The 13,252-nt window shown below is 44.7% G+C and overlaps 1 protein-coding gene across 3 annotated transcripts; it reads right to left on the bottom strand.

Annotated features, from left to right (window-relative positions):
* Positions 1 to 202: 202 nt before the first annotated feature.
* Positions 203 to 12,953, bottom strand: arfip1 (ADP-ribosylation factor interacting protein 1 (arfaptin 1)). Of its 3 annotated transcripts, XM_028978033.1 has the most exons (10): positions 12,768 to 12,953; positions 11,705 to 11,946; positions 8,958 to 9,050; positions 7,710 to 7,818; positions 6,382 to 6,483; positions 5,371 to 5,471; positions 4,044 to 4,265; positions 2,995 to 3,152; positions 2,195 to 2,369; positions 203 to 2,092 (listed from the first exon to the last, which is right to left on the bottom strand). In XM_028978033.1, exons 1-10 carry the CDS (start codon positions 12,925 to 12,927, stop codon positions 1,937 to 1,939), a joined length of 1,518 nt encoding a protein of 505 aa, XP_028833866.1. In that variant the 5' UTR covers positions 12,928 to 12,953; the 3' UTR covers positions 203 to 1,936. The 3 variants fall into 3 exon arrangements, with proteins under 3 accessions (XP_028833866.1, XP_028833867.1, XP_028833869.1); XM_028978034.1 differs by lacking the exon at positions 6,382 to 6,483; XM_028978036.1 differs by lacking the exon at positions 11,705 to 11,946 and having other exon boundaries at positions 12,768 to 12,905.
* Positions 12,954 to 13,252: the final 299 nt, after the last annotated feature.

Below are 13,252 nucleotides of genomic sequence, written 5' to 3'. Positions count from 1 at the left end.
CCACAGTCACAGGTTCAAAACACACTTACCACCATTGTGTCCCTGAGCAAGACGCTTAACCCTGAATGTCTCCAGGGGGACTGTCTCTGGACAAGGGAATCTGATCAATGAGGTAAATGGGACAAAATATAAAACCCATATTAATTATAGATTAATCATGCACCAGCAAGCCTTTCTACAGATACACACGCCACTGCTGATGTCTTTAAAATACACATAGTTTATTCTGACCATATGATAAAAGACAGAAAATTACAAATATATAGGTATTTATGTATAGATCTATGCATACACATCTAGCAGTAAACCAAAAAATTAATGTTTTCAATTATTACACAGAAAGAAAACAAGTATGGAAAATGGGGAGGGGACGTTGAAACGGCACCATGAGTTTATGCACAGTGCGTCGAATAAGAAAATGATAAGATAGCAAAAAAAAAAAAACACTCGAAAGGGAGATAAAATGCATTTCTTTAAACAATCATTAAGCCTCTTTTATTTACCTTTATTAAAGGGTAAATAAAAGAATCTAAGGGACATCCCATACATCTACACAGAGACTAACTGCTCCTTTCAGAGGCAATGCAATTGATTTTGGTTTCTTCAATATGTCCCTTTAACACGAGTTCCACATTAGTAGTCATTTTTAAAGCTAACATTTGTAAAACCCCTCTGCAAATCACCATCATTCGCTCCCCTTTATCACCAAAAGCTCCCTCTAAATGTGATTTTTTTTTTATGTCACATGCACAAATGCATGTATTCCATATTCTTTTGGTTTGCATTTTTTTTAAGCAATATATGGAGTGTGAAAAATCTGTTGACCACGTTATGGAAGGAAATAGATTACGCTGGTCTCGTTTGGTTTTGGTCCATAACATCATGCAGAAGGTGGCAGTAGAGTTGCCCTGGGGATGTTCTAATCATAAATGATGGTTGTACATATTCTATATAAAAGAGGCACGTCAAGTCACACATTAAGGCTGGTCTTTCCTCTCAATAGGAATTATAATTGATGTAATTAATGTTACCAAATCATTAAAAAAAAAAAAAAAAAAAAAAAAAAAAAAAAAAGAAGGATGGTATCCTCCCACCGGGATGAACAATACAGCAGCAAGCTGTTTCATGATTCATCTCTTATAGAAAGGTTATCGCAAAAAATTTATTTAAGTCATTCAAAAGCTCTGATTGATTCCTTTTTAAAAAAGTCATAACTGAGATGGGCCAAAACAAACATTCTTGGTAGTCAGTGTAAAATATTACGTCACTGAAAAGGACAATAAAAATTGCACGCTTAAAACATACAAAACAGGAGGAGATATGAATCTGCCACTGTGTGCAGAGGAATGCATATCAGAGCTGCTTCAATTCAAATGCCTGAAAGGAAAGTGAAGTGAAATAAAGGAGTGTTTCTGGAGCACGCCTTTTCGCATCATCTGCTAACTTTTTCTGTTGAGCCAACATTGAGATTACGTCATCATGTCAGTAATATGAAGGCTTCTGTCTGGTGGAAAACAACTGGCAGTCTCCACGCCTAGTCCTTCAAGCATCTCCTCATAAACGGACACAGAACCCAGGCCATAGTGCTTTCACGTGCATACTCACAAGGGGGACTTGACTGAGATGCACAGATTACATTCACACATTCGAAAGAGGGCAAAGTCTCCGACCCCCAACATTTTAAAGTCAGATTTGTCATATTATTCCACAAAGTGCATATCCTATGATTAAACTGACAAACACTTCCCTCCCCCAAATGGAGCAAAAAGCTGGTCTTTTCCCAAACAGGAGTAGTGGAGGATCCTACAAAATCTAAAGCTTGCATTTTAAAGAGTCCGAGTAGAAATAAGAATGTACAGGGACAAAACAAATCGCCTGTCATTTGTGACTTGTTTATTATGAAGGACCGCGCTAAGGGGGCAGAGGGGCCGATCCATCAGTGCTCTTCCAGCCAGGAAGGAGAATCTCGCCCAGGCATTTTCAGCTTGATGTGAAACTGTCTGAGCGTCTGTTCTAGCTGCTGCTGATTCCCAGCGTAGTATGCTGCTATAGCGTTGTGGAACAGAAGGAGCTGGTTGTGCAGCACCTTCACCTAAGGAGGAGAAACATGCGTGGATGCATGGAGCCATAAACACCGCAGTCACAGAACTACGAGGGGACAAGACAGAGAATGTCCTTCAGCATGAAGTCGTACCTTGTTCTCTTCGAGGAACTTGAGTTTGATAGACACGTCATTGCGCATCTTCTCGTATTTCTCACGGTGGATCTGGAACTGCATCTGGGATTGTTCAATCTTGGGCAACGTGGTTGGGTCTCGCGGCCCCAGGTTCAACTCCTCCAGGTCAGTACGGTAGGCATCATACTCAATCCTGTTATTAATAGTTAGAAATATGACGCAACCGGAGAGAAGATTAAGTGACCCGTGTATCATTATCAGTGATGGGGAATAACAGCTTAGGTTGCGTGGTAGGGTGGTAGGTAGGAGTGACACTTTTCGCTCGTCTAAATTATTGGTAAGAATGTGTATGTGGAACTAAGTCTTTGACCATGTCGGTTACGAGTAATTCAAACGTGAAGAAGCTCCTCTCATCATCTCACACTTCGACAAAACCAGTGGCCAACAACGTGGAGGTTGATAGCAGCACAGACCCAAATGTGGCTATCGTGAGTTCTGCTAACAAAGGAGCCATGACATCCATTTTTTTGACATATTTGAACATTTGAAGTTATTTTCTCTGGTAACCACTTACTTTTATAATACTGAACCTGAATTTTCATAACCTCTGAAGTTTTAAAGTTTGTAGTTATAAACGTAGAAAAACGTTTCTCGTGCAGTCTTAAGGGAACTTTGTTCGTACTTTGTTCTTTTTTCAATCCAATTTCAATGACTTTTCCATAACTTTATGTTTATTTCGTATTGCAAAACTTTTCAATTCAGTTTTTAATGACTGTAGGAACCTTGCTAATAACTATAACTTATTACATTTTTCTTACCTGGCTGCTTCATATTGTTTAATGTTGATCATAGTGTCCTCTATGGTTTTGTCCACCAGTGTGTTCACACTTGCAATGAAAAAATGGATCGCCCCTAAAAGCGTATCCCCATTTTTAGACAGCAATCTTTGGGTGTCGGCATTGTAGCTGAATTCCTCCTGCAGGGCACATAATCAGAAACACTTCAATCATCAGCGCTGTGCACTAAAATACGTATATCGTCTACAATCATAAGCAAAGCAAACATGCAATACAAATGCAACTATTTATTTCCAGCACACACACACACACATATACACCTTCTCAATCATTGTGTTTTCTCTATTTTCAGGACCATTTATGTTGGTAGATTCTCACTGAAGGCACCAAAACTATGACTGAACACATGTGGAGTTTTGTACTTAACAAAAAGTGGAGACCTGACCTCCACAGTCACCGGACCTGAACCCAGTCGAGATGGTTTGGGGTGAGCTGGACCGCACAGTGAAGGCAAAGGGGCCAACAAGTGCTAAACACCTCTGGGAACTCCTTCAAGACTGTTGGAAAACCATTTCAGGTGACGACCTCATGAAGCTCAACGAGAGAATGTCAAGAGTGTGCAAAGCAATAATCAGAGTAAAGAAACTAGAATATAAAACATGTTTTCAGTTATTTCACCTTTTTTGTTAAGTACATAATTCCACATGTGTTCATTCATAGTTTTGATGCCTTCAGTGAGAATCTACCAATGTAAATGGTCATGAAAATAAAGAAAACACATTGAATGAGAAGGTCTGTCCAAACTTTTGGCCTTTACTGTGTGTGTGTGTGTGTATATATATATATATATTTCCTTAAAAATTACACTATTACTAAAGCAACCAATGCAATAAAAAAAAACACAAATAAATGTGCGCCACGCTACTAAGCACATGTCGATGGTCCTTTTCTGTGAAGGACTAACAGGTCTATACTGCCACCTGCTGTGCCCCACCGGTTATGAAAGCAAACTGCTATCAAGGCTATCTCTTAGTTCACCAGTCACATTCACACAAAGACACACGACCCACATGGAGTTCAGGGGATTTCAGGCTGAGGTCGGCGAATGCGTCTCCCAGCTGTCTTTGTGTCTGCATCATCTGGCCGAGCTGACTGGCCAGTGTCTGTGCCAGCTTGACCACGTGCTCGTATTTGCGCTTGTTGTCACGGAGAACCTCTATCTGCGCCTCCAGCTCCAGGTCCACTGTTCTCGAGCCGCGGCCCAGCTTCTCCGACAGTATCTGTTTAGTGCACTGAAGGGTAAAAAAACACTGCATTTTAAAGAGAATTTTAGGGACAGGATCATCATCATCATCATCATCATCACGTAAAAAGTCTAGGCAGGCTGGAAAACAGACAAACATGATAATGAACATCATTTGCATATAGAATATCGTTTATATATTCTGCTGCATTTTTTTGACGCACCTAATCTGTGGCGGTTATGGAGATTAAGATGGAGCCATTTTGAAGAATCCAACACAGAAAACATTTAGTATTTTTTGTATCAGAAGAAAGTGAAGTGTGTTTGATAAATCTGTTTTTTCAGAGCCGCCTCTTTTTACCTTCACGGCTGCTTTGTTCACAATTGTTGTCATCAAAAGCTGCTTCATGAGATGCTGATTAACAGTGAAGGATAAGAAAGTGATCAGCATAAACCTTCAGGACTGTTAGAAACCTTCGCTGTTGACTAAATTAAAAAGGTTGAGAGAAGCCAAGTGCTAAATGCTGTCATCACTGCTGACAAAAATGCTCAACTTTTCACCTTGTTTAATTTTTTTTTTGTTTATTACATAACCTCATGTGTGTTATTTCACAGTGTTGTGTCTTCAGTTGTGTTCTATAATGTGAAAATCGCTAAATCCATAAATGTGTAGGTGCATCCATACTTTTGACTGGTAGAGTATACTGGTAGCGTATTGTGTGTGTGGTACCAGCCAGAGACTTGAGATGTTGAAGAATGCATCCGATATGACATGGACGTCACAACACGTTTCCTTAGGCCTTTGTTTCTCACCTTTTCTCTCTCTCGTTTTTTTTTTTTTGTCCCCATCAAGGGTTTACAGCAAAGCACATAGAGATGTGCAAGAGTAAATGCCGAAATACAACCAAAAAGGCTCCAAATGGCTTTTAAACATACATTATTCAGTGGGTTAGACACTCGCCTTTAAACCAGAAGACCAAAGTCACAGTTTCAAAGACCCCGCTTACTACCATTGTGTCCCTCAGCAAGACGCTGAGTGTCTCCTGGGGGGACTGTCCCTGTAACTACTGGTTGTAAGTCGCTCTGGATAAGGGCCTCTGATCAAATGGCCAACACGGGACAGGTTAGGAGCGAGCTGGCGCAACAAATCTTACTTTGTAGGTGTTGATGCTCCACTTCCTGACCAGCTCCAGTTTCTCCATCGCCGGGTTCTTCATGTCATCTGCCAGCACCACCGCCCCAGCATTTGACTGGCCTTGAATACAGAACACACAACATTAAAACAGGATGCTCAAGCCTAATGCTGAAGTAAGCAACGAATACGGAGAGGCGGGACTGTTTAGGTCTGAAAGCACCAGGGTGGCTGGAGTTAAACAGGGGCGGACAGCCGAGCCGCAGCTTCCCAGAGCGCGACCAGAAACCTGCAAGGGCAGAAACAGGAAGAGGAAGGCGGTGTTCAGAGTTTCTAATGAAACTCCACAATGAGCTTGCTAGAACAGCACTAGCAAGAGCGCAGAACTTTAGCACGGGTCCTCCAGGCACGAGCAAGAGGGCAGCGAGCGGATGCTGGGAAAGTGTGTCGTGGGGTGGGGTTAGGGTTAAAACAAAGTGCGGATCAAATCAGCAAAGAATTCAGAGAAAGAAATTCACTGAAGCTCCAAGGCCAAAGGAAAACCAGGAAAAGAGGAGCGGAGATGCCATTTCAAAAGGGAACAGCAGGAAGACCTGCAATTATGACCCCCTGAAGAATAATGAGAGGAACATAACAGCGATTAGATTTCTCCCCTCAATCCGAAATCATAATTCTCAGCAGCATACGTGTCAAATAACATCCATCAAAACCACTGAAGTTCATTTGGACCATATTACTAAGATTTTAAATAAGTATTTGCCCAACAAATCATAATGTACTGTCTCATAATTTTCTGTCTCCATTGTGGCTTTTTGAAGATTAGGCTACATAGTTAAGTACAGTACAACTGATCCCAACTTATCATCCTTAACAAACAGGACCCACGAACCACTGCAGCAGCCTTCATGAGTATACTGCACACAGATGGTATTACCAGTGGTGACAGAGGTCATTTCACTGCAGCTTATGCGGTTAAATTTGCTGGTGAGGAACAAGCCAAGGCCCCGTGCATTTGACCTCCATTCTGGAGTACCTGTCTCCTGCTCCACCTGACTATCACTGGCAGCTCGGGCCAGGCGGCCAGCCACTACGGAGCTGGGAGCCACAGTGGGAGAGGTAGGCTGGCTTGCAGACCCTGGAAACAGTCAGTGGTGGGCGTTAGTTGTTAAAAATAACTAGATAAATATTCATCTTTTCGTCCTGCTCCCTCTCCAAGGTGACAGTGGAGATTTTGCCATGTGTCCCTGGATGTATAATGTCTGCTTTAAGTGTACTGCAATAACATTGTGTTATTTCTCATTTCAATTACCAAAAAAACAACCAAAAGCAAATCCATTTATCCATGTTTTGTACAGTGAAATGTATTTGTAGATTAAAGCATCTATTAGTCTCATTTTTACATTTTACAAGGTGGTGGTAGTAGCCTAGTGGGTAAGACACTCGCCTGTGAACCAGAAGACCCGGGTTCAAATCCCACTTACTACCATTGTGTCCCTGAGCAAGACACTTAACCCTAAGTTGCTCCAGGGGGACTGTCCCTGTAACTACTGATTGTAAGTCGCTCTGGATAAGGGCGTCTGATAAATGCTGTAAATGTAAATGTACATTTATGCAAATTAAATGCTTATTGAGATGACATTCAATTAGAAAAGGTAGAAAAATGTAAACATTGATCAATTTTAAACACATTATCATTGTAGTTTATGTAGTAACATAAAAAAAAACAATCATTTTAAAACAGCCTTACAATAAAACGTAATTCTAGATAAAATTTTACATCTGATCTTACTAAGAGGCCAATGATAAAATGTATATATATAAATAATAAGTATTAACAAGTAGTGGCAAGTAGTGGCTAGCTGGCCGGGGACAGATGCATTACATAGAAACGCCAGTTGGTTGCCATGTTTCCGTCTGGCTTATTCATTTGCATGAACTATGAGCGACTGATAATAAAAGGGGTGGAATTAAATGAAGATCACAGGCAACTCATTAAGACACGCCAGACGCTCTTTTCAAATTCAAATACGCTCTGGAGCCTGGAGAGGCACGCTGTGGCTACATACAGGTGAAGCGACAACTGTGACATCCCTGACCAAAAGAGGACAAAAAAGGAGAACATGTCTCTGTTAGTGAGGGCTCACAGAATTAACACAAAAGGCTGCAACTGGCAAGGAGACAATGAACACAATGCTGTTGTTTTTTTTTACAATGTAGAGCACAATGGGAGACGGACACCCACAACATATACACACACACACACACACACACACAACCCATACAACATGCTGAATCGCCTTCAGCAGACACATAAAGACACCTACTCACGTGTACAATGACGTAAAATAACGGTTCATTTACCTTTGTATGGTCCAACCTCAACAATACCCTCAGCGGCCGAACCAAAGTTTTCAGAGGTGAAGTAGGCTTGTTGAACGTTTGGAGCACCAGCCATCGCTTGTGGCGAATCCTGCAAATAAAGGTAAAGAGTGCTTGTTCCACATTACGACACATATTACATGTACGCCGTTTATAGACAGTCCCTCTGGAGTTTCAGTGGTGGTAAGCGAGGTTTTACACGGTCAATTTCGGGTGTTCTGGTTCCAAAGTGAGCGTCTTACCCACTAGGCTACAGCCACTGTCCCACGTATTCTGTTATTATGGGCGAATGCAAAATGTGTCACCTAAGCGTATGTGGCCGAGTCGACTTATCATCTGAAACATAGATCGGACGGTTTCTCTACGATATGATGTCCTGATAGAGAATATTTGTATTATTTGTAGAGAATATTTACATGAACTTGTTACCTTCTTATTGTCTGACTTGTGTATAGAAACTACAACAGAGTGAATAAAAAGATTGTATTCATAGTTGATGGTCCTAGTGAACCAGAATGGATCACTTCATCGATGGTAACATGAAACCACGTTGCAAGTCGCTCTGGATAAGGACGTCTGCCAAATGCCTTAAATGTAAATGTAGATATTTGGAGGGTCCAACTGACTAAAAGCCGCCGCCCCCCCAAAGGTGACAGTTCAATTGGCTGAAATACATTATACAAGTGTGAGATAGAAATGTATTCTACACACCTAAAGAAGGGCTTTGTCGAGTGCGCTATATGTTTTGACCACCACCGTTCGATGCTCGGAAAAGAGAATTAAGACTCACAGACCAAAATGAAACAGGAGACGTCACCACATGAGACCCTCGGTGAAATGATACTGGCTGTCAATCAAGACTGCGCTTTGTTCTACAAACAAGGCTGCATGTGCATGAAAAACGCTTGTCAATCTACAATGGGCTAGATGGAACTAATAATGTACAAGCTCCCTGGACTTTTACTTTACTGCAGTCTGCGGAAGCTTAATGTTGCAGCATTTGTTGGACTCCTGACCATCTGCTGATATTTTGAAGCACTTTCATGCTGCCAAGTAATCCTGTACATTAGGACAGCTGGCATATGTTTGTATAAAATCCCTGATCCCTAAATTCATCCCAGAGCTGGAAACGAGACTAGGGAACATTATCGAAGAGCCCATTTGATAATTTTTTTTTTTTAAAAAGTAAAAAATACTATGGGTGTAAGTGATTTATTTATGAAAGCACACCATCTGAAAGACGTCTTCATGACTCTTGTCCGTCTCCCCGTTGCTGGTGACCGATATCTCGGCTGCTGTGCTTCGGTGGGGCTCCATTGCCTCCTGCAAAAGAGAAAAGCACTCAGCAACACACTGGTTCCACATGCTAATGCTCAGACCACCAATCTTCTCAAGATGATGACTTTAGAAAGCAAAGGTTCAACTAAGCTTCCTCCTGGAAGTAGCAGGTGTCAGCTGCCACCTTGTGGCCGGGGCTCATTTGTCTGATACGGCACCGATTCGGTTCAGGGTCCCCTTTTTTCTCCCATCCACAGAGACGCCGGAACTCACCCCAGGCCAGCCTTGGCTCAAGGCAGCTTTTGACATGGTGGAAGTGCCTGGATGTAAGTGCAGGGACATGAAGTGCAATTTGTTAAGGGTTGTGTATTGGCAAGGATCTCAGGATACGATACGCATCACAATATATTGTGATCCTTCACTGAAAATGTAAAAACAGAGCAGGTCAAACTGAACCTGGTGTCCACTCAGACCAGATCAACTCTCCAAAAGACTTATTCTGTAAAATGGAAATAAATAATTGAATGATCCGTGATTTAAATGAGGTTAGAGCAAGGCTCTACTCAGTATTGTGGTGTTCTCAGCTGTACAGGCAAACTTATTTTGTTGGGAAATAAATTGCATTCATTACATTAACAACACGGAACATACATACTATTACTCATGACTTTCATGTTAGCTCACATGAATTAACCTTTTGAAGATAAACCAGGGCTTGATATACAGCATGGCATCGAACCCAATTTTGCTGTAAAATCAGACTTTCATAACGCGAACATGCACCAACTGTGTAGTACTGAAACGTCACTGTAACGCGTCCCCTCGCAAAATCACTTCGAATTTAAGACAGAAGGCTTATGACGTAAAAATGGACAGTCTGATTTCAAGAAGATCCAGGTCACCAGCATTACACGAGTTTAAGCAGGCTACTGGTCCGGTTAAATTGCCGTATTTCCGGTTTGGCAACATGTGTAGGAATCCCTCAGCAAAGTGACATTTCCTGCAGCGTTCAGCGGCCACTATTCAAATCTGCACGTAACGTGCGGAAGAAACTGAGCAGCGAACGCAGTCCCCGCCACACGCCCAACCAAATGACTGCCTTCTTAAGTCAAGATGGAGGGATGAGCCAAAATGGAGGATGCGGCAGAACTTTAAAAGCACACAAAGTTCCACGATTAAGGACGTGCGTGCCAGAGAGGTTCGCCAAGCTCCTCCAAAAGGCTTCGCGCCTCTTCCTCCGGGTGACGGCGAGCGCGTGAGCGAGACGTTTATAGGCCGCTGCCGGCTTTAAGCTCCTGATTGGCCCGTCATTATCTGAGGCGCGTGACCTCGGCTGCCTTGTCCTTGCTGTTCGCTGGCCTCATATCAGGAAGTAACGGGGACAACGTGAAACCTCAGCGTTGTGAAGATGACTATCTGCGTTACGGCGGAGACCGGGGAAGTGCAACGCAATTTTCGACACCATTCGGGCAGACTAAGCGTCCACCGGACCAGGGGTCCGATGAAACCAGATTTATCCTTGAAACGATTGATCCATTTAATAAATTAAGGTAACGACCCCCCCCCCGAGCTTCCAACTATACAAGAGAAATTCCCAACGCGACAAAGCGAACTGGGGGTTCTCTGGTAACACGGGCGCGGTGTGTTGCCGCGGGAACGCCCGTACCGAGACACCGAGCGGACGTTCCAAAGAGAACTCGAACGTAGTAAAGACGTGAAGAACATAATCCTTCTCATCTCAGGCGTCAGGACGCGATAAAACTAATTGGAGCCCAGGCAGTGCGGGACCGGATAGTCAAATAATGACGGGAGCGTAGAAAAATCGTACTGCAGGCAGACGTCCGTCTTCCCTTCCCTTCCCTTTTTCCCGACGGGATTTAGTCAGAGTGGAATCACAGAGTCCACGTCTGCACCGGCGGCGAAAATGGCACCCCGTATCTGGTAACGCACGACATGAATGTTTTAAAGCCACCAGATGCCTTCAGTCGGCCTTCAAGCAGACGGACAAAATAACCAGGAGCCAATGTGTCCCTGTTATGAGGACGGAAAGCGCGAAAGACAAAGGAACATCTGGTCTTGGAGGGCCTTCAAGCCACGGTCACTGTCGGGAGAACTAGTGTGCACCCACTGCCACTGACGTAAAGCATAAAGTAATAAAAAAAAAAAAAAAGTATTAAAAAAAAAAAAAATGACAAAACTGTACTGTCAGTACGCGCCACATCGGGTTTTTATACACGAAGTAACTGTTTGCAAGGATGGAGACGTCTCACATGCAGAATGGGAGACGTTAGTGTCCTTAATCAATGGAAAGGGACTGTTGAGGGGAAGAAGGTCCCCCATGACAACCACACGTCCATCAGGCAAACGTGGACACGGTTCACGCTGACATGGGGACAAACATGAAAGCGCACAGGAGGTTGATGAAGCAGGTAACAGCAGAAGGGCCACAAATCACAGACAGTTGTGCAGTTCTATTATCTGAAGCAGGACACCCCGCAAAAAAAAAAACCCACCACCATCATCATCATCACCACCACCATCATCATCCTCATCACCAGCAGCAGCAGCAGCAACTACCGGGCTTGCATGGACATTTTCGGAAAAGCTGTTTCACAGACTTCCTCCACCAGAAGGTGCGGCGAAGCAACATGAAGCAGGAGAACCCGGCGCTTGCTGAAGGGCTCGGCGCGACCGGTCACCTCGGCAGGACTCCCTGCGTCCACACTTTCACCAGCCGCTCCGGGAGCGTCACCGGCGTCCTCCTCACGGGCGCCTGCGTCATCGCCGTCTTCGCCGCTGCTATTCAGATCCACCTCATATTCAACGTCATCGCCGTCACTTCGGATTGGCCGGGGCCCGACCCGAGGCTCTTCCTGCTCGGGCCCCGCCGGGGAGCCCTCGGCCAAAGGCCGTCCGCATTCGACACTAACGTCCGACATCCCTGCAATCAGACAGATACGACGGCATGAACGCGTCCGGCAGAGGCGGCCGGGGACCCGCTCGGCCAGCGGTGTCACCGCGCCGCGTTAGGAAGGGGGCAGATCTTTTGTTCGTTTGCATAGAACTGCAGCCTACAGTTGGCAGGATGAGCAGGGCAGTGGCATATTAAGTCCGACATAAAGCAACTTGCAGAGCTCTATTGGCCAGAGGTCTGTTGTGAAGTTCAACTCTCGACCGCCGGAAGTCCCCATCTCGACCGCCGGAAGTCCCCAGGAAGCGGAGGTAGGGACGTTTAGACAGATGGGGAAATAAAGCGCCATTACGTTCACAGGACCTGGACAGACGCCACCTCTGCTTCTAGCGGATTACAGGAGCACAAGGCCTCCTGAGGTCACGGGTGGACGTCCACGTGACGCGCGGGCAGCACCTGGAGAGGTATGGGCGTTATGGGCCACCGCGAGCGACGCTGAACTGCTCGCATCCACCCGTCCACCCAGGAAACAGGAAGCGTGATCGTCACGGACACGTACACGAGGTCCAGGGATGCGAGAGAGAGAGAGAGAGAAGGGGCTTCTTCCTGGAACCTGTTGCCAGATCCTCGATCACCATCTGGGAATCGCAGGTCTCGCCAGATCTCCTTTAGTCGCGCGGCAAAGGATCCGACGTCGTGACTATTATTATTATTATTATTATTATTAATATTATTATTTTTGTGACACGGAAGGAGCAGCGACGTCTTAGCAACGCAGCGCCGCGGCTGTGGCGGAGTAGGGCGGGCTTGTGGCGTCGAAGTAACTCTGCGCCCCGCGGCGGCGGACGTACCTGCGGTTCCGTCCCGGTTCCGTCTCCCCGCGATCACTTCGGCCCAGTTCGGTGCTCGGCGCAGCGCAGCGGGGCGCCCATGGGATCCGCGCACGGTGGAGTGGAGCGGCTGCGGCAGCCGGAAGGGGCCGGGCGGTGGAAGTGGACACGGCGCCCCCATGGCGCATGTCCGCCCGGAACAGCGACGCTCAGTGCCGACTACTGTACAGTGACGGTAGCGCCGCTTCGCCTCCGGTCGTCCGCATTTATTCTTCATTTCTAAAATCTCGTTCGAAATCAGCGTTAATTATCCTGACTATCCTAACTATAAATTCCAGTCTGGAGCAAAAACGATTCTTCTACCTGTTCGCAATTCGAGTTTTTTTTCTTTAGCTATTTTACGCTTTAATACTTTATATTTGATATCATACATACTTTCTCTGCTTTCGGAAAATACATAAATTTAAATACTGCGAATGTGTTAAAGACTGTCTGGCTTTTCATAC

Source organism: Denticeps clupeoides, chromosome 4, assembly GCF_900700375.1.
Source record: "Denticeps clupeoides chromosome 4, fDenClu1.1, whole genome shotgun sequence".
Classification (NCBI taxonomy): Eukaryota; Metazoa; Chordata; class Actinopteri; order Clupeiformes; family Denticipitidae; genus Denticeps; species Denticeps clupeoides.
Note: the sequence above shows the minus strand (reverse complement) of the source record. Positions and strands in the feature narration are given on the sequence as shown.

Coding starts and splice junctions, on each gene's coding strand:
- arfip1 (XM_028978033.1), bottom strand. CDS start 12,927: ATGGGGGCGCCGTGTCCACTTCCACCGCCCGGCCCCTTCCGGCTGCCG. Junction 11,947..12,767: donor GAACCGGGACGGAACCGCAG/GTACGTCCGCCG, acceptor GTCTGATTGCAG/GGATGTCGGACGTTAGTGTC. Junction 9,051..11,704: donor ACGCAGGGAGTCCTGCCGAG/GTGACCGGTCGC, acceptor TCTCTTTTGCAG/GAGGCAATGGAGCCCCACCG.